Here is a 20,987-nt window from a genome sequence, read left to right as displayed (position 1 = left end):
GGGTACTAATGCATTTTGGCTACAGAACAACGAATATCAATCTACGGAGGAAGTGGACGAGTGCTCTGAGGACGAATGTATTAATCAAATGTCCTTAGCAGATTACAGACCGGTGAGCATAGCAATCAGTGTAAATAATGTTCGTCTTATAATGGAGATTGACTCGGGGTGCGCTATATCGTGTGTTAGTGACAAAGTGTATGAGAATTTGTTCCAATCCGTACCGTTACGTAGTTGTGATACAGTCTTAACATTATATGATTATGGTAAGATTAGACCATTGGGCTATATTAAGGTACCAGTGGAGTGTAATAATGTTAGAAAGAATCTCGATTTGTATGTCATCAGGGGCGGGAATAGTACAAATTTGTTGGGCCGGCAGTGGATGGCACATTTAGGGTTACGTGCTGAAGTGCCTTTGCCATTAAACTTTGTGGAATCGGGAACGGAAAATGAAATTGTGAACGATATTTTTTGCAGGCATAAAGAGTTGTTTGATGGCGGGCTGGGTCGGTTCACGGGTGGGACGGCGACGCTGCGCGTGCGTCCTGGCGCCGCCGCTGTGTTCCACCGTGCGCGCCCGCTGCCCTATGCGCTCCGTGAGCGCGTCGACGCGGAGCTTGACTCCATGTTGAGCACCGGTATCATCGAGCCTGTTGATGCCTCCGACTGGGCCACGCCACTCGTTCCCATACGTAAGCCTGACGGCAGCTTACGCCTTTGCGCCGATTACAAGGTAACATTGAACAAAGTTTTATTGGTCGACAAATATCCCGTTCCGAGAATAGAAGATGTGTTTAGTAGCCTCAGTGGTAGTACATATTTTACAAAATTGGATCTGTCACAAGCATATTCTCAAGTATTATTAGACGAGGAATCAAAGAAATATACGGTCATTAACACGCACCGAGGGTTATTCACATATAATAGATTGGTTTTTGGCTTAGCTTCCAGTCCAGGTATTTTTCAAAGGTTGATGAGTAACCTCCTACAAGGTATTGATGACGTGGTTGTGTTCTACGATGATATTTTAATTACGGGGAGTAACTTAAAGCAACATTTAACTACGGTAAATACGGTTCTAGCTAGATTGCAGGCGCATGGTTTAAAATTAAAAAAGGAAAAATGCGTATTTTTACAAGAAAAGGTTACGTATTTGGGGTATGTTATTGACAAAAGGGGTGTAAGTGTAGACAAAGCTAAAATAAAACCGATCTTGGAAATGCCGTACCCTAGTAATGTCAGTGAACTCCGATCATTTTTAGGCATGGTTAATTTTTATGCTAAGTTCATCAAGCATCTCGGTAATTATTTGGCGCCACTTCATGCGTTGTTACAAAAACACACTAGATGGCAGTGGGGTGAACAACAGATTATAGCGTTTGATAGGGTAAAAAGTATGTTGTCAAGTGCCGAGGTGCTCGCGCATTACGACCCCGCGTTGGAGGTGGTGGTCACAAGTGACGCTAGTTCCTTCGCAGTAGGTGCCATTTTGGCTCAGCGTTACCCCGATGGCTCCGAGCGTCCTTTAGCATACGCGTCGCGCGCGCTTACCGCGGCTGAGCGCAATTATAGCCAAATTCATAAAGAGGCGTTATCAATCTATTTTGCGGTCAAACGTTTTCACCGATACTTATATGGTAGGCGTTTTTCTTTGCGAACAGATCATAAGCCCCTGGTTAGTATTTTTGGACCCAATGTAGGCGTACCGAGTATGACGGCCAGTAGATTACAAAGATGCGCTTTATGCTTGTCGGCGTACGATTTCGACATAGAATACGTCAAATCAGAGCAAAACGTGGCGGATGTCTTATCGCGACTTATCAAGGCGCATAAAGTAAGTGAAGTGGAGAATGAGAAAAGGGAGCCAGAACAAACCTATCTCCACTTTGCGTCTGACGCCTTGCTATTAGATTACAAAGTGCTAAAGGCTGAAACTAGGAAAGACCCGTTACTGTCTCGCGTAACAAGTTTTATTTTAGATGGGTGGCCAGATTCCATAGAAATAGAACAATTGAAACCGTATTTCAATCGTAGGAAGGAACTCTATTTAGAACTGGGATGCATTATGTGGGGACACCAAGTGGTCATACCGGTGGGCTGCCAAGACAAGGTTATTAGGGAACTTCATGAAACTCATATGGGAGTAGTAAAGACCAAATCATTGGCGAGAAGTTACGCCTGGTTTCCGGGCATGGATGAAGCGATTGAGCAGGCGTGCGGCGCGTGCGCCGTGTGCGCGGCGACGGCCAGTGCGCCGCCAGCACAGGCCCCGCGCGCCTGGCCCTGGCCGGAGCGCCCATGGACCAGGTTACACCTAGATTTTTTAGGACCCCTCACAGGAGTTATGTACCTAGTAATGGTAGACGCGTGTTCTAAGTGGATCGAGGTTATAAAAATGGCGAGTACCACGGCGGCCGCTGTCATCGCTAAGTTGCGAGAAATCTGGGCTAGGCTACCTAAACAGGTAGTATCAGATAACGGACCTCCCTTTGCTAGTCACGAATTTCAGTATTTCATTAAAAGTAACGGCGTGGAGCATATATTTACAGCCCCATACCACCCTTCGTCCAACGGTGCGGCGGAAAGCGCTGTAAAAATATGTAAACACGTTTTGATCAAGGCACAAAAACAGAAACTCGATGCAGAAATAGCTCTGAGTAGATTCCTTTTAATTTATAGAAATACAATACATAGTTTGACGGGGGACAGTCCTGCCAACATTTTACAAGGTAGAAATTTACGCACACGTCTGGATTGTTTAAAACCGGAGAGAGGGGCGCACGCGCGCGAAGCGCAGGCGCGGCAACAACGCGCTGATGGCGGTGCGCATCGGGGTTTCCAAGCGGGTGATATGATTTGGTACAGAAATTACAGCTCGAGGAATGCGGACAGGTGGCTCGAAGGAATTATTAAAGAAAGTTTAGGTAGCTCAGATTACGCAGTAGAAACTATTACGGGCGAAATTGTTCATCGTCATGTCGACCAAATAAAACGGCGTTCAAGAAATACTTTGTTACTTTTCCCGTGTGACGGGGCACAGTCGGGAGCCGCAGGTCCGAGCAGTCCGGGCGAGCGCGGTGGCACGAGCGGGGCCCAAATTTTACCGCCCGACCCGACTCCGAGGTATCAGCCCCCTAGAAATCGAAATCCTCCAATAAGATATGGGTTCGAGGAAGTATTTTTTTTTAACTAGAGTAATTTCATTTTCGTTTCCGTAGTTTAAGTGAGTTAAAGAGTTGTATGGAATACTTGCCATTGTAATGATTTCTTTTTTTTTTGTACTGCTAATTAGGTATATTCAGGTCTGAAATCAAGGCTAAGCCTAAAATTGTTCTACTATTAAGTATACATATAGACTTGTTAATTTAATTTTAAGATTATGGTGTCATTACATCTAATTGTATCATTACATGTTATTTTTGGCTGTAAGTACCGAATTAACCGCTTTTCATTAACTGTAATAAATTGTAGTATGCAATGATATAGGAAAAAAAAAAAAGCATTGTTATTGTGTACTTATTAGTATAATGCTCATAAACACATGTAGGTATATTACTGTCTTTCAGCTTAGGACCATTGATATTCTTATGTAAGTTTGTTTCCTGTGTTTGATTGGCACTACAAGTTTTTTTTGTGTAAGGCAAGAACGATTTATAACTTGTATAGTGAGATAAACAAGTCGTGCGAAGGGTAGTGGTAGTACTGGTTTTAAAATGTAATAACGCGTGTACCTATTTAGGCGAACCATAATTAAATAGCTTTATTATAAACTCAATTGTTTATCGTTATATTGTTTAAAAAAAAAGTTTCTTTAAAATAACGGTGGAGGTGTTATGTATGTAGGTAGTTTGAGCAAGGGTTTGAGAGCTGGCATTAAATGATCATCTACTGAACCACACCTAGTCTTTTATTTAACAAAGATAAGAAACGTAACGCGTGCTGTGATTTGTAATGAGTCTTGTGCAGTAAAGATTGTGAGTTGAACATCGTATTTCATTGAAGGCCCTCGTCATCCACGATTGAAGGTTCTGATGTGCTGCCGATAGTATGATACGCCCACAATTCCCGACATATATATTTACAGTAAAGTCGCATGCGCAATGAAATTGATCTTTTGTAAACATCAAATCAATATATGGGTAATGTCCTCCTTATTTTGTATTCACTTCAGAAACTACACTTTGACACGAGTTCACAAATTAGAATGGAAGACAAATCATACACAAATTGCTGAATATATTTTCTGTAACAATGCACTTTTGAACCAAAAGCTGCATAACGTGTGACTAACTGAGTCATTATATAAAAAGCTGGATAACTTTGGTTTAAAAGCGGTATAGAAGCTTTTGACAGCCTCTATACAAGTGTTATTCAGCGATCAAATGTGTGGGCACACACTAATACAGCTATTACATTACTGTTATTCAGTTTTAAGCGGCGTGGGCATGCCCACTTTGCGCCCAAACCTTCTGTATAACGTCTGTATTAGCGCTTATACAGAAGATATACAGCTCCCTTATTCAGCATTCAGTACGGCATGCTCTATTATTCAAACAATATTCAGCTACTTTTGTGTTACTTGGGTTATTTCCATTCTCAGCTGTAATGCGGCAATGAACGTCACTCAATTTACCTACCAAAAAATTCAATGTAATCTTGATGACTCTAGGGAGAGGGGGCACCATGGTCTAGAAATGCTTAGGGCATCAAAATATCTTAATTTTAATAAGGGCAAAAAACTACTGATTTTGGAGTGTAGTTTTATTTAGTGGTATCTAATTGTAAAATATTTTATCTGGACTACAGTCCCCTAGCATATCCATCTGTCGACTTAACTTCAACGTTCACGTTCCGCCTCCAGGGGAGAGGGAGAGAAATTAGGATTAGAAATTAGCCGCTTACTGACACAGACCGAATTCCACGCGGGCGGAGCCGCGGGCACAGCTAGTAAAATAATATTATTGTAAAAGTTAGTGCGGTACCCAGATAATATCGATATTTTTTTCTGACCAGTTCTTAGGTCCATATTATTGAAAAATATTTTGGTTTTCCTTCTTATATATATAATAATAATATAGCTGTTATTATACTCGGGTTATATTAGTCAGGTTAAGGTAAAACAAACGAGTATAATAGCAGCTTTCTATTAATATTGAAAAAAATTGCTCCTTACCAGATGTCAAAGATGGGTTCAAGTGACCGGTAATGAAGACAACAAGCAACAATGACTGATCAACTGCTGAGGCGACTAAGCCTCTTATTAATCAGAAACGAATGCCGAATTAAAAATAGATCGTTCGCGGAATTAGAAGACGCTTTAGCAGACACTGTAAAAAAAGGTCAACAACAGGGTACCTATATCAAAGTAGTAAATATTATTTTGAAAGATCAAATAAAATTAATTAAAAAGAAAGCTCGTTATCATTTATTACAATAATACTTTTCGTAACTTTTAATAAAAAAAATAGTAGATGCGAAAAGTATTGCGAAAGTTTAATAATAATAATTAATCGAAAAACAACGCAATTTTTTTTTATTATAGATATCGATAAAAATGTATAGCAGTGTGTTCAACACATCCCTTTTTGTTGCTCATGTTGGCAGCAGTGCCGTCCACAGCGGTTGTCATCAAGCTGTCATAATTTCTGTCCTGTTGGTACAGGATTCTAGCGCACGTTTCATACTACTCAGAATATCAAGTTAATATATGGAACTCCCGTCTCTTAAAACGTAGTGGTTATATTCTCTTTGGTAGTAGGTATACAGTTTAGTATACACGGTGTAACATGAGTAAACCGAATAATTTTAACAGCGTATTCCTGATCATATTTAGAGACAAAAATGTCCTATAAACTTTTTTGAAATTCGCCTAGTTTCAGAGATATTATTAATTTTAAAAAAAAAACAAGTTTTTATTGTTACACAGCGTAAAAGGCCTTTTTGTTGGTGATGTTGCTGCTATGGGACCCCATATAACCATTCCAGTCGCAGAATCACAAAGTGGTAACTAAATGTCAGATGTGTCGTAACAGAGTCCACACAATGTGTCTAGAATTGTTTCGAAACAAAGTGTCGTCGCCGTGTCTACACTTTTCCGTAACAAGGTGTCGACACATTTGTGTGCACTTTGCGTGCGGTTTGCGACTAAATCTGACAGCAAATTTGTGACAGCAAATGTCAATATAAAATACCTCTTGTAAACCAAGGTTTGTCAAACTACTATTAGTGTCTCGTGTGCTCGTAATTCTAGTAAGTCATCATGGGCAATGCAAATGATAATAATCGACCGAAACCATTTAAACACCCAACACCCGTCAACCTTTTACAGAAAAGTTTTTAAAGAAATTCAATAAGCTACTTAGGTCAGGCAACGAATGCTCCAAAAGTTGTAGAGGGAAATGCTCGGAACACAATTTTTGACTCCGTAACTCGGTTTGACAAGTTAGGAGGTGAACATATCAAAAGTCCCCGGCCGTAGCCCTTGAGCGGGGGGGAGAGAGGGGGCTTTGAAGGTCCCATTTTCCCGTTTTTCGATTATATCTCGGAAACTATGCATCTCAGCGACATGGCCACTTATACAAAATGAAAGTTAATTTAATTTGTTACAAGTTTATTCAATTAATTTTTTCGATATGTTGAATAGTTTTTGAGATATCCGCTCTTAAAAGTTTATTTAGGGCTCTCAATTTTATCTTGATATATCTATATCAGTGAAGGTGCTAGGCCGTGTTTGGTATCGTTTTCGTATAAATCTGGGGTGCTGAATCCATTTAAGATATCACATTGACACCATTCCACAAAATAAAAATAAATCTTTTTAGGGTTCCGTACCTCAAAAGGAAAAAACGGAACCCTTATAGGATCACTCGTGCGTCTGTATGTATGTCCGTCTGAATACACAAAATAGTTCTTTACCTATAGATGACAGGAAAACCTATTAGAAATGTGCAGTCAAGCGCGAGTCGGACTTAATGTACGGAACCCTTAATACGCGAGTCCGACTCGCACTTGGCCGGTTTTTTTGAAACTCTTCTTGACGCTTAACCGCTGAACCGATTTCGTTGAAATTTGGTAAGTATAGAAATAGTTTGCGTCCCGGAACAGGACATAGGATAGATCTTATAACCAAAATCATCTTTTGAAGGTGTGAAAAGTGGCGTGGAAATTTGTACGGGAAATCAATAACCGCTGAACCGATTTATATGAAATTTGGGATGGTCTACATCTTTGATTTAGTTAAAAATGATGAAAAAACATGACTTCAAACCTAAACTTAAACAGTATTAACTTCAAGAAGTCAATTCTGAATTCCCCCCTACACCTCATTTCACACCTTTAAAGGATGATTTTTGAGATAACTTATTATATCCTGTCTCGGGACTCAAAATATATGTGTACCAAATTTAAATTAAAACTGTTCAGCAGTTTAAGCGTGAAGAGGAGTTTAAAAGAAAGTATTTTAATAAGTTTATATGTTTTTACTTCGGAATGGTGTCAATGTGATACCTTAACTAAATTTGGTACTGCGAATTTATACGAAAACGATACCAAACATGGCCTCGTAGCTTTACTGTTGTAGAAGTCAAAATAAAATTGAGAGCCCTAAATTCTTATTACTTGGCCAAACTTGTGTAGAAGGAAAAGGTAAAATAAAAGTCTTCGGCAGGAATATAAGACACAAATATATATATTTTTTTGCGTTACTATTTCATTCATCAAATATAAACATACCTTGATTATACTATTCTAGTGAGATCCTCATAGATAAACAAAAACATTTACTTAAAAAATTACAAGGTCGAAATGTCACGGAACTTGTGAGAGTAATATGTGAAAAATAAAAACTTTTATGACAAAAAAAATCTGGACACAATTTAAGAATCACCCAATTGCGTCGAGGAATCATCTGTATTTTTGCTTGTTTCATTACCTCCTCGCTTCTTTTTTGTCCTTTGTATTCTGTAGCAATTTGTTAGATCTGAAAATAAAGATAACTTGCGTCGTCACGGATGTCGATTTATAGGTTTTAGGGAGTGCAGAATTCGAAAACGATGATCATTTTATAATCCAAGATGGCGGCTACGTATTTTGTCATAAAAGTGAAATCCAAAATAGTCATCATTTTCGAAATCTGCGCCCCCTAAAACCTATAAAACGATATCCATGACGACTTTTATGACATAGTGCATTGCCGCCATTATGAAATTGAAAATGTTATCATTTTCGAAATCTGCGCCCCCTAAAACCTATAAAACGACATCCATGACGACTTTTATGACATAGTGCATGGCCGCCATTTTGGAATCCAAAATGGTTATCATTTTCTAAATCTGCGCCCCCCAAAACCTATAAAACGACACCCATGACGACTTTTATGACATAGTGCATGGCCGCCATTTTGGATTTTAAAATGGTCATCATTTTCTAAATCGGGGCCCCCTAAAACCTATAAAACGACATCCATGACGACTTTTATGACATAGTGCATGGCCGCCATCTTGGAATCCAAAATGGTCATCATTTTCGAAATCTGCGCCCCCTAAAACCTATAAAACGACACCCATGACGACTTTTATGGCATAGTGCATGGCCGCCATTTTGGATTCCAAAATGGTCATCATTTTCAAAATTGGGGCCCCCTAAAACGTATAAAACGACATCCATGACGACTTTTATGACACAGTGCATGGCCGCCATTTCGGATTCCAAAATGGTCATTATTTTCGAAATCGGCACTCCCTAAAACCTATATATCGACACCCATCTCGACTTTTATGACAAAGTGTTTTGCTACCATCTGCATGCAAGACATTTCTATTATTTTTACGTACAAAAATGGCCCCCTGTCAACTTTCAATCGAGATTTAATCGATAATTTATTCGATTAATATTCAGATTAATTCAATTTCAATCTATGTTAGGTCGACTAAACTAATCGCGATTAAAATTTGAGAATTAACTTTTTTTATTCCATTAATTAGTCGAATAAACAGTTAATCGATTAATGCCCATCTCTGACCACGGCATTTTTACACTTTGAGAATATCTGAAAACAAATCAACACAAGGAGCCATTTTGCAAATCCAGTAACATACCAGTAACTTTGTTATTACTTTTGACAGCGCGTGTCATGTGTCAACACAGAGTCGACACAAAGTCGAAACATTGCAACTACTTTGTGACTGCAATATTTCTCAGCCTTAAACCATATTTATACATCATAATTAACAAGTTTCGTAGTATGTAAAGCGTTATTTCTGTTATTTACGTATAGTATACGCATCGAAGTACTAAAAATGCTTCAAATAATATAGTTATGAACACAGGCACTGAGAAGTAAACAATTTCATTTCCGGCTAAACTAAAACAATGTGGTGGCGCGTTGATTATATTACACTTAGTTTATCAAATCACTCGAGCAGTTTAATTCCCCATAATAATTTAAGTCCTATTGTAATATAAATGCAAACAATATATAATTACGTCTTGTAATCCGTTTTAGAGATGGCGTATTAATGTCACTTATTTTTATTTAAGTATTTTTCCATCTGACAGTTTCCATTTGACAGGAACAAAATGAACGAATGAACGAATGATTTTGGCATAAAGTAGTCGCAAACCCGAAACAATGTGTGCACACGGCGACCACACTTTATGTCACTTTGTGTCATGTGTCGACCCTTCCCCATTCCCTGGTAACTGTGTCGACACGGCGACGACTCTGCGACTGGAATTGTGACCGAAACAGACGGTGTCGACACAAGATGTGTCAACACCGCGTCGTAACGGCGACTGGAAATGGTTGTATGGGACGTAGTCTAAATATCCTTATTGATAGATGTCAAAACGTGACAAGTAACACTTTGCAAAAAGTAGGTTCTACGAAAAAAAAATGTAAAAATCAATTTTAAGTGACAAGTTTACCAATAACATTTATTTTTTATGTACAAATATGTTCAAAAAATTGAAAAAAACAATAAAAAAAATTTTTTTTTGGCGAAATTGACCTAAACTCATATTACATTTTTTACTTCTTTTGACCTCAGAAATGTGAGGTTAAAATTATTCGGTTTACTCATGTTACACCGTGTATTTGGTAAGTAATTCTGTCAGATCGAGTGGACACGCCCTCGATTAATTCAATCAATGTTTTGGCTGTTCCCAGGCGGGCTTAATTTCGATCCTTTTTAGTTGAAATTCAAATTTTGTATCAGAGGGCAACAAATACCTAGCCGAGTTACCGTATTACCATATATTATATTATACCATAGCAGCGGCCACGTGATCCACACGCGGCGATTCAAGCCGCACAATTTGCCAAATTTACGTACAATTTGGCCAAGTTGGCGCTAGCCCGTTCGTTTGGGCTCATTGGGCTCGGTAGCGATATAAAAAAATTATTAGAATCTCGACGCAATATCTCAGCGGAATCGCCACCGGTATACCGCTTTTCACCACCTCCTGCCACAGACTGATGGCGTTTTCTTCTATGGCAATCATTTCGATCACCCTCGTCAAGTCCCTCGTCATCGGTTTGTTCGAAATGATGGAAAATAATTGTTCCACCGACAAGGACTGCATGCTTATATCCTCCCGAGTCCCGTTGTCCTTTTCAAAGTACATATAGGTAATTTCCTTCACACAGTATTCAACAGGCATTATTATAATGATGACCAAGAACTCTAACGACTTGCCTCTTGAATACCTACAGCTAGCCGTGAGAGACCTGCCTACTAAATCATTGTAACCTGGCTCTTTTGCGTCAAATCCGGTAGTTCTGATTTTTTTGCAGACTTATTTATAATGTTGGTCCAATGAATAATACAAGTTTGTGACTTCGAGCGCCATACGCAAGTTTGTCAAATATCGAAAAACCCGCGAAAATTTCGGTTTTCTTTTAGATTTGGGCGATTATAACCCTAAAGGACTAGTTCTTGATAGTGCATTCTCAAGGCGTTTTTAAAGTGGACTAGATTGGCTACAGTACGAGACAAGAATTGTCTCTGTACATTTAATAGTTTCCGAGATAAAGCCTTTCAAAGTTTATAATTTTTTTCGAACTTGTATTCGTAATAGGTAATAGTAAGTGCAGTGAGTATGCACTTTTGTCTCAGGCGATGCCGCTTGGCACAATTGTCTCTAAACCTTTGACTTTGGCCATAATACATTTCTATATTGGGGGAGGCCTTTGCGCGCATAGCGCCATGCAATTAATTAATTTATATATAATAATTAATTCATTATTTTAATCATAATTAAAATGGTAAAAACCAATTTGTTAAAAAAAAAAAATCTATATACATACATATTTCCTAATAGACAGCTGTAAGAGTAAAAATATTACTTATAAATGTTTATAAATAAGTAGTTACTATTAGCATGTTACCTGTATATAATTAATGGTAAATATTGTAATGTTATGTTAAATTGCATGAAATAAAGGGCTATAATAATAATAATAATAATGGGATGTGACGACCCCATCGCCCGCTGGTTTTACCAGTGCAATCAGTCAACGCAGGGCAGCTTGTGGCGAGCTGTTGGGGATTAGCGACCTCACGTACCCGAGTGCTCCTGGGGAGTTCTGTTACCCGCAAGGAGGGTGGGTGGGACAGGATTCTCTGCCTCTGGCTTGCCTTAGCCGGCCGGCCAGAGTGGAGTCGTTAGAGCTATAAGCTCCAGGGGTGGAAGTGAAATATGCATAAGACGCGAGTTGGCACTGTGGCTGTTAACAGCCACTGGGTAGAAAGCGGCGCACACCTCTCGACACCCCTGAGCCGCTCACACCGGTGTTGCCCTTGAGCCATCCTAGATGTCGCTTTTTGTAGGGGCCCATCTTGTGAGGGCGAGTCACCGTCTGCCGGAAATAAAATTGCATACCGTTTTATTAGGCAGGCGTCCGGTTTTTTACCCCATAGCTCAGTACTTAGTCCATCGCTTTCACCCAATAACCTAGTTCATTTTAGATTCCATCAACTCTCAATAGCCCTTACACCCTGGCGGGTGCTGCCTCTGATGCGTGCGTCCCATGACACGGGCAAGGGCAGCATCCGCTCGGTGTACCCCTTACATTTCATTAAAGTGTCAAAAGGGCCTCTACGTGTTGGCTTCGGCTCCGCGCACGCCTCCCAAAGGTCCGGAACACCATTGTTCCGTGATGGGAAAGACATACAAATAATAATAATAATAATACAGTCTTTTGTCAGGAGGCAACAAAGTGCGCGCCTTCAACGCCTGGGTAATGCCTCTACTCACATACTCCTTTGGCATACTAAGGTGGACTCAGACCGAGCTGGATGCCCTGGATCGGAGGGTCCGACAGCTGCTCACCACACACCGTATGTTGCACCCACGCTCGTCTGTTATGAGATTGTAAGTACATCTGGTGTGTCGCGGGGTAGTAAAGCAAACAACCGTACTGCTCTGTAGCTAGTTTATTACTGCTTTGACGGGGTTCATGCGCTTACATATATTCCATCCCTCCACCATTAATTCGGAAACCTAGAACCAATACAAATAAAGTATTAATAGTACAACAAGATATAGAAGGTAACACTTAAAATTAACTATTATAAATAATTAAAAGAAAGGCTTATAATTAACAATCTTTTTGGGTCTTTTAGAACGCCCCACCGGCTCATCCATATCATCTACCCTTGCTAGGAGGACGTCCTGTTCAACATCAGTAACTAAATCACTAAACGGAGGAGTATATTTACGAATTTGGTCTATATGCCTATCACATTTTTCTTGGAATTCTGTAAACATAACCTCGTACATTCTGTTACCTTTAATTTTAACAATTATTCCTATCTTCCAAACACTTTTTTTAGCCGTGAACCACCTAGCCCATACGGTTTCTCCTACCTGAAAACGCCGACACGGCCTTTTTAATGCATTGTCTATAGTATCATTGCCAGCGACCTTATTTTGCGGTAACACAAGGTCCAATCTAGACCGTAAATTTCTCCCAAACATTAATTGAGCCGGTGTTTGACCTGTGACACAATGAATGGTATTTCTATAGTCAAACAGAGAACCCAGAAGTTTTTCTTGTATGGCGAAATGACTTGCGCCCGTCATACTTTGCAATACACATTTAAGCATTTTTTTACAAGTCTTTACAGAGTTCTCCGCTTGGCCGTTACTACATGGATGGTAAATTGGGGATGTTATATAATCTATACCGTTTACTTTACAAAACAGTTTAAATTCCGCTGAACAAATCTTTACATCATTATCCGACACTATTGCCTTCGGTAAACCGAATATTGAAAATAGATGTTTAAGTTTTAATACGAGGGCACCAGTCGAAGTACCTTTATCCATGTAAATACATTCCAGCCATTTAGAAAAAGCATCAACTACGATCAAGTAATCCTTTTGCTCAAAAGACATATAATCAATATGTATGCGGTGCCACGGGCCCGGCGGGCGCGGCCAGGGTGCGGGCGGGGCGCGCGGGGGCGCGGGCTGCACAGCGGCGCACGCACTGCATGCGCCGACCCAGCGCTCGATGTCACCGTCGATCCCGGGCCACCACATCCTACCGCGAGCTGCGTTTTTTGTTTTTACGATCCCAAAATGTGATGAATGTAATGCCTTCAACATTGATTCTCGAAAAACGCCAGGAATTACTATTCTATGACCTCGGAATAAACATTCGTCCATTACCTCTAAATCGGTCTTACACTGAAAATAAGGTAAAATAGACCTACAAGTAATCTTTCTAGGCCACCCGTGAATCATATATTTAATTACTGTTCTTAACACCTTATCAATGCCCGTCGCTTGCCTTATTTGCTCGAACGTAACCGGTCTTACGTCAGTATCTAGGAACAGAAAAAACCTATTTCCGTCTTGCTCCCGTTCGGTATCGTTCTGCGCTTGCAAGGGCGAGCGAGAGAAATAATCTGCCACCTGATTATTTTTCCCGCTTACATACTGAACTGTATAGTTATAGGCTGATAACAAAACTGCATATCGCTGCAAACGTAATGCGGCCGTGACCGAGATTCCATTTTTTTTACCAAAGATTGAAACTAATGGCCTGTGGTCGGTTTTTAATATAAATGGAGTTTGCCTGCCATATAAATATTGATGGAAATGTTTTATACCGAATATCAACGCCGTGGCCTCTTTTTGGATTTGGCTATAATTTCGTTCACTTACCGTTAACGTACGAGAGGCATACGCGATCGGGCGCTCGCGACCTTCGCTGTCCACGTGAGCCAAGACCGCGCCAAGACCGGCAGGACCAGCATCCACTGAAAGCGATATTTGCGCCGCCGGGTCAAAATGCGCCAGTACGCGCTCGCTAGCGAGCTCCCGCTTAATGTTGTCGAACGCGGCTTGCTGGCGTGCACCCCAATTCCATTCTACGCCGTTTCGCAGTAGTTCAATTAATGGACTTAACACTGCCGAAGCGTTCGGTATAAAATTCCTATAATAATTAACTAGGCCAAGAAACCTTTTAATCCCTAATACGTTTTCTGGCGCGGGAGCCTTAAGTATCGCGTCTACTTTATTAGGACTTGTTCTCAACCCGTTCTTATCAATTACGTAACCAATTCTTATCAATCATGTTACCTACTTGAGGTAACATGATCTTGGAAAAATGCACATTTTTCCTTCTGCAAACGTAATCCTGAATCATGTAACCGTTTTAAAACTTCGCGTAACCTCGCTAAATGGATCTCTTTGGTGGGTCCTGTTATGCAAACATCATCTAGCCACACACTCACCCCTTCCAGCCCGGACAGTAATGTTTCCATGGCCTTTTGAAAAATTGCAGGTGCGTTTGCCAGACCATACACAAGACGCGTGTATGAAAACAATCCGCGATGAGTATTAATTGTAGTCAATTTTTGAGATGCTCCTGTTAATTTAAATTGATTATATGCGTTGCTTAAATCGATTTTAGTATATTGTAACCCTCCTCCTAATCTTGAAAAAACTTCTTCGATTCTGGGCAACGGACATTTATCAATTTTAAGGTCTTTATTGAGAGTACATGAAAAATCACCTGCAATCTTCAACTTTCCATTTTCTTTTAATACTGGCACTATCGGGGTGGCGTATTCAGAATAATTTACAGGTATTAAAATACCTAAGGCGACTAACCTATCCAACTCTGCGCTGACCCTATCCTTTAAAGCAAAAGGTACTGATCGTGGCTTAAAAAACTTGGGTTTTGCATTGTCTTTTAAATGTAATTCCACTTCAAATTTGTTAAAACAACCTAACTTGTCTTCCCAAATGTCTGGATACTGATTTAAAAGACTTTGCACTTCGCTTGCGACATCAATAAGTTTATTAATGTTATGGTGCTTCGATGTTACATATAAATCGAATTTTGCCATAAAATCACGGCCTAAAAGCGGCGGCCCACCATCAGTCACGACATAAAACCGTATCAATTCTGTTTTGTTTTCAAAGGTTACACGTGCAATAAAATATCCTAATGGTGATATCTGGTGCCCTGTATAAAAACACATTTTTAAATCATTTTTACATAACTTATATTTATGAAACTTTTTACGATAAAAATCTTCGGATATCACGGAACAACCGGACCCCGTATCTAGTTCCATTGATAAGTTTAAATCGCACACATTGACCGACACTTTAAAAGGCTCATAATTTACATAGTTTACGTACCTCATTTGAAACATTTGGCACTCTTTACAGTTCTCACTCTCGTCTTCTTCTAACGACTCAGCACCAATACTATGGATTTTCGACTTGTTATTTCCACAAACTTTTTTAAGATGCCCTTTCTGACCGCAATTTTGGCACTTGTAGTTTCGAAATCTGCACTTCGCCGCGTCGTGGTTCTTCATCCCGCACACCGAACACCGCGTCCCGGCGACGTCGCCGTCGTCATCCTTGCAGCCGCTCGCGCCGCCACCGGCGCCCGTGCCGGCGCCTCGGCGCCCCGTGCGCGCATGCGCGCGGTACACCGGCTCCTCCTTGACGACCACCGTGCGCGCTTGCCTCGCGCACGCCGCCTGCTGTGCTATTTCTAATGCTTTAGCCAGCGTCAGCGTCTTCGAATCACTCTCGAATAGACGATCGCGTTCCGGTCCCATATTGAAGCCTAGTACGAAACGATCTCGTAGTAAGGTGTCCAATTCCGTACCAAACTCGCAGTTGACGGCTAAGCCTCGTAGCCGCGCTGCCCAATCCTGACTGCTTTCTGAGCCGGACTTAGTTGCTCCAAAAAACTTGGCCCTATCCGCGAAAGTCGATCGTTTCGGCGTGAAATGCCCACTGAGTACTGCCACTAGCTCGTCAAAAGACTTTTCTTCCAGTTTGGTTGGATGCACAAGATTCCGTACAAGACGGTATGACTCATCGGATAAATGAGTTAGTAACACTGCACTCTTATTGTCTACCGGAATCTTGTTAAGTTTTATAAACTGCGATAACCTTCCGTAAAAAACGTCCCATTCTTGCACTTTATGATCAAAAACTCCTATGTTTCCGACGAAATTAGTCATTGTTAATGAATCTAATTTTATTTATGCACTATGTAGGTAGAACGTCCTCGTCGCCAGTTGGTGTGTCGCGGGGTAGTAAAGCAAACAACCGTACTGCTCTGTAGCTAGTTTATTACTGCTTTGACGGGGTTCATGCGCTTACATATATTCCAACATCCCACGGAAATGTGGAGGTCGCGGCTTTCTAAACGCCAAAAATCTCCACAACCGTGAGGTGTACAATCTCAGGAATTATTTCCTCAACAACGAGTGTGGGATGCATCGTGATGTGGTGATGTGGTGGCAGCTGACAAGGGCCTCACGCCGCTCTCCTTGGCGAACGAGAACTGGCGCAAACCTGTAGTACTAAGCACCGAGGACCGCAAGGCGGTATGGAAGGATAAGCAGCTACACGGGCGGTTCTACAAGGCCCTCATGGGACCCGATGTAGACCTACCCGCGTCGGTGAACTGGCTACGATTCGGGGACCTCTTCGGAGAAACCGAGGGTTTTGCCTGTGCAATTGCGGACGAAGTTATCATGACGAATAACTACCGGAGATATATCCTGAAGGACGGTACGGTCGACATTTGTCGGGCATGCCGCCGTCCCGGAGAGTCACTCAGGCATATTATCTCCGATTGTTCTCATCTTGCTAACGGCGAGTACTTGCACAGACATAACCTCGTAGCCAGAATTATTCACCAGCAGCTTGCCCTCCTATACGGCCTTGTGGACCGCGAAGTGCCGTACAAGTACTCACCTGCGCCAGTTCTCGAAAATGGTCGTGCCACGCTCTATTGGGATTAATCTATCATCACTGACAGGACTATTGTAGCCAATAAGCCTGACATCGTGCTGATAGATCGATCGCAGCGCCAGACCGTGCTCGTCGACGTCACCATCCCTCATGATGAGAATCTCGTGAAGGCCGAGAAGGACAAGTCCAGCAAGTACCTAGACTTAGCCCACGAGATAACCGCTATGTGGGATGTTGACTCGACGATCATTGTTCCTATAGTCGTGTCAGCGAACGGTCTCATAGCGAAGAGTCTCGACCAACACCTAGAGAGACTCTCGCTGGGTGGTTGGATCAAGGGTCAGATGCAGAAGGCGGTAATTTTGGACACGGCGCGTATAGTACGTCGATTCCTCACTCTGCGGCCCTGACCACCGGCAGCTTGGACCCTGCCCCGCTGCCGGCGGCACCCTAGGTTAGGTTTTTTATAATGTGTTTATTTTTGTTATGTTTTGTAAGTGTTTTTATATTTTACTTTTATACTCACATTGTAAAACCCTAACCTAAGACCCTAATTGAATAAAGAGAATAATAATAATAACATTTCTATGGATATCGTCACTCTTCGAGCAACACCGGCTTCCGACACATCGGAAGGGAGGGGCCCAAGCGATATCTCACCGTACAAATCTTTCTGCCATTTTTCGCGGGGGGAAAGGTGCACACAGTCGCACTTCTCACACACTTACATACAAAATCCAATCTGTAATGACGACACAAATACATAGAAAATGACACACGTCAAAGACAAATCTTGCAAACCTCGATCTCTTTTTGTGTACGGACGAGTGACAAGTGTCACAAACATCAAACATCAAACATCAACATTTATTCAGCAAATAGGCCACAAGGGCACTTTTACACGTCATCATTGAATTTACATATAAGCAAAAATAATAACATCAACAATTTTATAAAATAAAACTAACAATTCAATCTAACGTATTACAATTACTAAGAGATGTATATGGTCTCTTAATGTCGAATTACATAAAAAATACAGATACAAAACACAAAAAAAAAAATCTATAATATTTAGAGGTGTAAATGTCTCTAGGTGTCAGAACTATAAGATTATATAGTTTATCAAGTTATCCTTAGAGATGTATAGGGTCTCCAAGAGTCAATATCCTGTATAATTAATACATTCATTAAGAGAAAAGAAACATACGAGAGCAGAATGAGGCGTCTCACTGTAATTAATTAATAAAAATAAAGTTACTAAGTATAATAGCTTGTGTTAGCTTAAACAGACCAGTCTCCACAAACAGCACCCGTTCACGAGTATGACGCGTATCTCAGCCATCGCCTCCCTCAACCTTCATTCGGGAAAGTGGCGACCCGATCAACGACGCCACCGTAAGTAAAGACTTTTAAGCGAGCATGACATGTTCAAGCTTCCGGCCTATAATAATATTAAAATAGTAATAACATGTAACAGTAAGACACGGAATTTTGTGCTCGTATGTTACATAAAAAGACAGTATAGCTTCACATAATTACTAGCCTAAGTTGACTTAGAGGTGTAAAGGTCTCTAAGTGTCAGAAACATTAAAAATACGCACACTAACACATTTTCGTTGAAGTATGTTATTGTATTCTGAGAGATGAGAAGTCGGATTTGTCGCTCGACCGATCCGCAATTTGTACTGAGCGAGCAAAATCGATAAATCCAACAATTACATGAGACTAAAATATAATAATTGTGTTTGAATGTAATTAAACGTATGATATGTAAAAAAAATATTACATGTGAAATGTAACACTTTCTTTTTGTAAATTTGATGTCCCCGACCTCTTTTTATAACAAAAAACCGAGCAAACAGGCATTTTTGTGCAGCAGTGTTCATGCGCGCGTCTGGATTCGGTCTAGTGAAAAATCCAAGTGCAACTAGTTTTATTACCCGCGCTAGATTAGATTGACGCGCTAATCTTGTACCTCGGCAGAGGGGAAATAGTGCGAATGCCGCCTCCCTTCCGTGTTGCTCGAAGTCGTCACTCAATCCGCTACATATTTTTTTTCCAAAAAAAATGTATGACTGCCTGCTTTGAAGTGCTACTTTATAGAATAAGGAATCCCTAAATTATATGAAAATGATATATTACTTGCCCTAGTTGCTAAGAGCAGGAAGAAATATAGCATAGATTGGACCTGGTGATCCGATCCTTGCGCCCTCCTTTTTGGGGGGTAGGCACGGTACGATCTCAAGTAGGCACGGAACAATCGTGCCAAGTTGCATCGCCTGAGACACCTTATGTATAGAGTAAGACAAAAAAAAGTCTGCAGCGAGTTTGATAGCTCACGCAGTGCAAGTATTATTTTTTACGTCATAATTTCATAGAAGTTTGACGTTTAAAAATAACACCTGCCCTGTATGGGCTATCAAAATCGCTGCAGACTTTTCTTGGTCTAACTCTATATGGTCAAGCAAATATTGTCAGTAGAAAAAGCGCGAAGTTCAAATTTTCTATGAGACTATATCCCTTCGCGCCTACATTTTTCAAATTTGCCGCCTTTTTCTACTGACAAGATCTGCTTGACCAACCTTGCTTGATACAAGATAAGTATGATAGAATTATTTCCTACATGGCTATAACATGTTAACTATTATTGTCCACAGGAGAAAACAAATATACAAAAATGTCCGCGACACATGGTCCCATGGACACATGGTCCCACCCGGTGTTGGTACGAGTGAAGGGTAATTTATATTTCAAATTTATTTATTAATAAAATAACTAGTTTAATCTAATTAGTTTTAAAATTCAGAATAAGTCATTTTTCAGGTGGTTCTTATGTTTGCTAGTAGAATTGACTTTTAAATGATGATTTTGGTTGATAAATATTTAATAACATTCATTTGGATTGGATTTGGTTTGATTTTGTTTGATATTTTACATTTAATATTTGCTTCGGGTTTGTGTTGTGAAACATTTTGTGTTTTCCTCGGGGGCAAATTTTGTTTAACCCTCGTGCTTTGAAACCCTCGCAACGCTCAAGATTCCATGTTTCGAACCACTCGCTATGCTCGTGGTTCAATTTCGGAATCTTTCGCTTGCTCGGGTATCTAGACACGCGGCAGCGTGTCAAGCCAAGTTCAAGCAAAGGAACTGGCTAGCCAGCGCCGAGTGTAATATTACACGAACCACTTGTTGCCACTTTTGACCCTTCTATAACTCAAAACATCTTTAACGTAAATACATAAAACTACGTGTGTTTAATTATATCCATAAGGACATCTAGAAGCCCAAATTTCATGAAGCTAGCTCAAATGGTTATAAAGATATGAAGGTCAAAAAGTCATAAATTTTGGGACTGACTGACTGACTTATAGTACCTAAACCTAACCTACTTCCAGATGACCTAAAAGGATGAAATTTGGAATCCAGCTCGGTTATTGTGTGTAAGCGTAGGAATAAATCTAAAAATAAAAAAAGTTAAGGAATAGGGGGGGTCCCCATACAAAAAAAACATTTTTTATTGTGTCTGGCATATATTAAGTACCTAAACCTAACCTACTTCCAGATGACCTAGAAGGATGAAATTTGGAATCCAGCTCGGTTATTGTGTGAAAGCGTAGGAAAAAAACTAAAAATAAAAAAAGTTAAAAAATAGGGGGGTCCCCATACAAAACTTTTTTTTTATTGTGACTGACATATAGTACCTAAACCTAACCTACTTCCAGATCACCTAGAAGGATGAA

General features: G+C 40.5%; 1 protein-coding gene across 1 annotated transcript; it reads right to left on the bottom strand.

Moving 5' to 3' along the window:
- Positions 1-12,422: 12,422 nt before the first annotated feature.
- On the bottom strand, positions 12,423-16,660 carry LOC134805849 (uncharacterized). The gene is made up of 2 exons (XM_063779052.1): positions 15,664-16,660; positions 12,423-12,504 (listed from the first exon to the last, which is right to left on the bottom strand). Exons 1-2 carry the CDS (start codon positions 16,503-16,505, stop codon positions 12,492-12,494), a joined length of 855 nt encoding a protein of 284 aa, XP_063635122.1. The 5' UTR covers positions 16,506-16,660; the 3' UTR covers positions 12,423-12,491.
- Positions 16,661-20,987: the final 4,327 nt, after the last annotated feature.

Source organism: Cydia splendana, unplaced genomic scaffold (genome assembly GCF_910591565.1).
Source record: "Cydia splendana unplaced genomic scaffold, ilCydSple1.2 scaffold_69_ctg1, whole genome shotgun sequence".
Taxonomy (NCBI): Eukaryota; Metazoa; Arthropoda; class Insecta; order Lepidoptera; family Tortricidae; genus Cydia; species Cydia splendana.
The sequence above is the reverse complement of the archived record's forward strand: the minus strand, read 5'-3'. Positions and strand labels throughout refer to the sequence as shown.

Excerpts from the sequence above, each read along its gene's own strand:
- LOC134805849 (XM_063779052.1), bottom strand. The coding sequence starts at position 16,505 with ATGACTAATTTCGTCGGAAACATAGGAGTTTTTGATCATAAAGTGCAA.